At 33.3% G+C, this 3,815-nt stretch overlaps 1 protein-coding gene across 1 annotated transcript; it reads left to right on the forward strand.

Moving 5' to 3' along the window:
- The first annotated feature begins 807 nt into the window (after window positions 1-807).
- LOC149249965 (uncharacterized) lies at window positions 808-3,453 on the forward strand. The gene is made up of 7 exons (XM_089453525.1): window positions 808-896; window positions 1,288-1,341; window positions 1,480-1,510; window positions 1,648-1,767; window positions 2,012-2,066; window positions 2,698-2,820; window positions 3,353-3,453. Exons 1-7 carry the CDS (start codon window positions 832-834, stop codon window positions 3,451-3,453), a joined length of 549 nt encoding a protein of 182 aa, XP_089309651.1. The 5' UTR covers window positions 808-831.
- Window positions 3,454-3,815: the final 362 nt, after the last annotated feature.

Here is a 3,815-nt window from a genome sequence, read left to right on the forward strand (position 1 = left end):
ACATATTGTATAATATCTACCATATAATATATATTTTCAATAATATATATATATATATAATAAATAAATAAATAAATAATGTAAAATATAAACTATTAAAATAAATCAATAGTTATTGACATTTTTATTAATAAATTTAATCAATAAGTAATCACTATAAAATAAAATAAAATTTAACACATAAACATATATATATAAATAATTGACTAATAGCGTTTTAGCAGAATTCAGCAATGCAGTCAGCCTAGTGGCCTTACCCATCTTTTTTGATTCTTTATTAGTCCCTGCCTGGGACTATTAGCGATCGATTGATCGTTGACCGAGCATTAGTTTATACTTTGACATATTTTTTTTTTAGTGATTTGGCATTTTAACCTAAGTTTAATGCTCCCATTTTCATTCAACAAACTTTTAAGCAAAGTTTTTGGTTCGGAAAACAATTGAGGTCTTATTGCAGCCTTCACGTCGCCCGATGCAAAAAGATTGACGCAATATCATCTTATCCAAAGTAGGCTGTGGAGGCAAAGTTTGCAATATGATCTTATCCTAAGTAGGTTGGTTGAAGCGGCAAGTTATTTTATCCAAACTTTGGTTGCCGACTTCCACAACACACCATATAGGCAAGCCACAACACGTCAGGCAATAACACGATCATATAGGCAACCCACAACATGTCAGGGAATAACACGAATTTTGCATGGCATTAGCCACTTGTCTTCAGTTGGCCACTTTTTTGCATGGCAGTAGCCACTTGTCCACCTTTGTAGTTTCGAAATTAAACATATATCCAAGAAAAAGGAGGATTGGTGTCAGCGGCGACATACAAATTTTATGTGCCCATCTCGCTGCTGGAAATTGATGGAACAGCTCGTGAATTTCGTTATCCGTCCGCCCAGGTTCGAAACTCTTCCCGTCTCTGCTGGTTGAGGCTTTTAATAAAATTTATGTGTTGATATTTAAGAGGTGTTTCGCACATATTGTGAGGCTAAAGTTTGTGTCTGCAGTGCCACATCCTCATTTGGCTAGTTTCAGCTTGTTTTCTCCATTTTTTTTCCTTCTGGATTATTTGTGGTCAATTTCTCCATTTCCCCTATAATTTCCGCGAATTGCTGTTTTTTATGGGGAAGCTTTCGATGTAAGAAGTTAGAATGGAATTACATCCTCATTTGAGTCTCTGCTTAGAAAACCGCTTAATAGCATTGGATTGGTCAAGACGTTTTGATTTCTTATACAATTACTGCAAATCGTTTATGTTAATTTACTGTCTTTTTGTCGAGCATATGGCAGCTTGCCCTTTTGCAGATTTAACACCGCCTATTCCAAGCACAAGACAAAGTTCAGGTTTGAAGCCTGTTGTTCCAATTCTGCGTTGGTTGTTCCAATTCTGCGAACTATATCAACCTGTTGTTCCAATTCTGAGCTGGTTGTTCTAATTCTGTAAGCTGGTTGTTTCAATTATGTGAACTACATTGGACAAAGTTCAGGACATCAAGAAGGGAAAAATCGCTGGGTAAATTTATGCTTTATTATTTAATACTAACTATACATTTTTTTCTTCCTAAATTATATCAACTATACATTTTGTCCCTAAATTTCTGAATATTTCTGTTTGCCCAAAAATCACGGTATAACACCGGCTATTCCAAGCACAGGACAAAGTTCAGGTTTGAAGCTTGTTGTTCCAATTCTGAGAACTACATCAACCTGTTGTTCCAATTCTGTGAACGACATCAGACAAATTTCATGACATCAAGAAGGGAAAAACAGGTGAGTAAGTTTATGCTTTATTATTTAATATTAACTATACATTTTTTCTCCCTAAATTATATCAACTGTACATTTTGTCCTAAATTTCTGAATATTTCTGTATATATTTCTGTTTACATTTCTGAATTTGTCTGTGCATTAGTGGTGAACAAGCAAATTGAAAGCGCATTTGGGATTTATGCTATAGTGGTTTGACTATGCCAAGAATATTTGCACTGGACCTGATTGCACTCACTACACTCAGGTTGTATGGAGGACCACGGCCAAAGTTGGATGCGCCAAGATTATATGCAACTCAGGTGATACTTTCATAACGTGCAATTATTATCCACCAGGGAACTACGTAGCAGCCAGGCCATACTGAAATGAAATGAAATTAAAGGAATCCTGTAAATATATAAGATATGAACACCAAACCTTCAACGCTACTATTGCGATTTCTCTCAATATTTATTCGTTCTCTCTTCATGTACGTACAAGTACAGTGAAACATTTCATATTATCTCAATATAAATATTCTTTGATAAGTAAATTTCACAGTATTTGCACGTATTTATTTCTTATTCTTTAAAAGACCTGGCTTTTGACACCGTTGCCATTAATACAATTTCTGATATTTCAATTCATACCGGCTTAAAATTGGAATTGGGTATTTATTCTAATACAATTTTTCTCATATTTCAATTCATATCGGCTTAAAATTGGAATTCATACCTCAATTTATCGTACCCAAGTATTGCAGATGAAAATCGATTTCCACAACCCAAATTATGTGAGCAATATTTTTATATTGCCACATAAAGAATAAATCTCATTTGGAGTTTTATTGTTTTATTTGCACAACTATGTTCTACAGCAGAGGCCGAGTCTCCAACAACTACGTTCTACAGATGAGAGCATTTGATGAGAGCATTTATGTCTTGGTTGCAGAACAGCAGGGGCCAAGTCTCCAACAGTTGAGAGCATTTATGTCTTGGTTGCAGAACAGCAGAGGCCGAGTCTCCCAACAGTTGAGAGCATTTATGTCTTGGTTGCAGAACGAGGAGAAGAAAGGTTTATCAAAATATTTAGATATAGGATTTCTTCAGATTTGTTTTAAGTATATTATTAATTTTATGATTATGAAAAGTGGAAAAAATCACTTCTAAATTGATAAATGGAAAATCATTATATTTGAGTTTAATATGGATATAAGATTTGTTAAATTATTTTAATTATGAATATTCTTATTCCATTTATTATATAAAGATTGTCTTTATTGCGATTTAAATATTTTAGGAGTTTTATAATTATAAAAAGTGGATTAATCATCATTGCTATTTGAATATAAAATTAGTATTTTTATCAGTCATTAGTATTTAGATATGTTATTAATTTTATGATTTTAGTATTTAGATATGTTATTAAATTTATGATTTTAAAAAATATAATTGGATTGAATAAAAAATTATAAAAATGCTTTTTATTTAAAGTAAATTAAAAAATAACACGTGTTAAATTAAAATTATTATACATACGAAATAATAAAATTCCATAAGTATTATTAATTTATTTATTAGAAATATAAACTCACTTTGTACAGCAGAGGTTGAGCCTCCAACATCTACATTCTACAGCAGAGGCAGTCTTCTGCTGGGTCTCCATTATTATACATACGAAATAAGAAAATTCCATAAGTATTATTAATTTATTTATTAGAAATATAAACTCACTTTCTACAGCAGAGGTTGAGCCTCCAACATCTACATTCTACAGCAGAGGCAGTCTTCTGCTGGGTCTCCAACAGCTACGTGTTCTACAACAGAGGCCGAGTCTCCAATCGCTGAGAGCGTTTATGTCTTGGCTGCAGAATAGCAGTGGCCGAGTCTCAACCAGCTGAGAGCATTTATGTCTTCATTGCAGAACAAGGAGAAGATGGTTTTTTTTTGTACTAGTTTTCCATGCGTAAATGGAAGGGAAAATAGACTAGCTTCTGTCAGCTCCATGGAAGGGAAAATAGACTAGCTTCTGTCAGCTCCATGACCTCCGAGGATTGATTCATGAGGATA

Source organism: Pinus tabuliformis, chromosome 7 (genome assembly GCF_031772625.1).
Source record: "Pinus tabuliformis cultivar Carrire ecotype Pingquan chromosome 7, CPIR1, whole genome shotgun sequence".
In the NCBI taxonomy this organism is placed as follows: Eukaryota; Viridiplantae; Streptophyta; class Pinopsida; order Pinales; family Pinaceae; genus Pinus; species Pinus tabuliformis.

Coding starts and splice junctions, on each gene's coding strand:
- LOC149249965 (XM_089453525.1), top strand. CDS start 832: ATGTGCCCATCTCGCTGCTGGAAATTGATGGAACAGCTCGTGAATTTC. Junction 897..1,287: donor TTCGTTATCCGTCCGCCCAG/GTTCGAAACTCT, acceptor AGCATATGGCAG/CTTGCCCTTTTGCAGATTTA. Junction 1,511..1,647: donor AAGAAGGGAAAAATCGCTGG/GTAAATTTATGC, acceptor GGCTATTCCAAG/CACAGGACAAAGTTCAGGTT.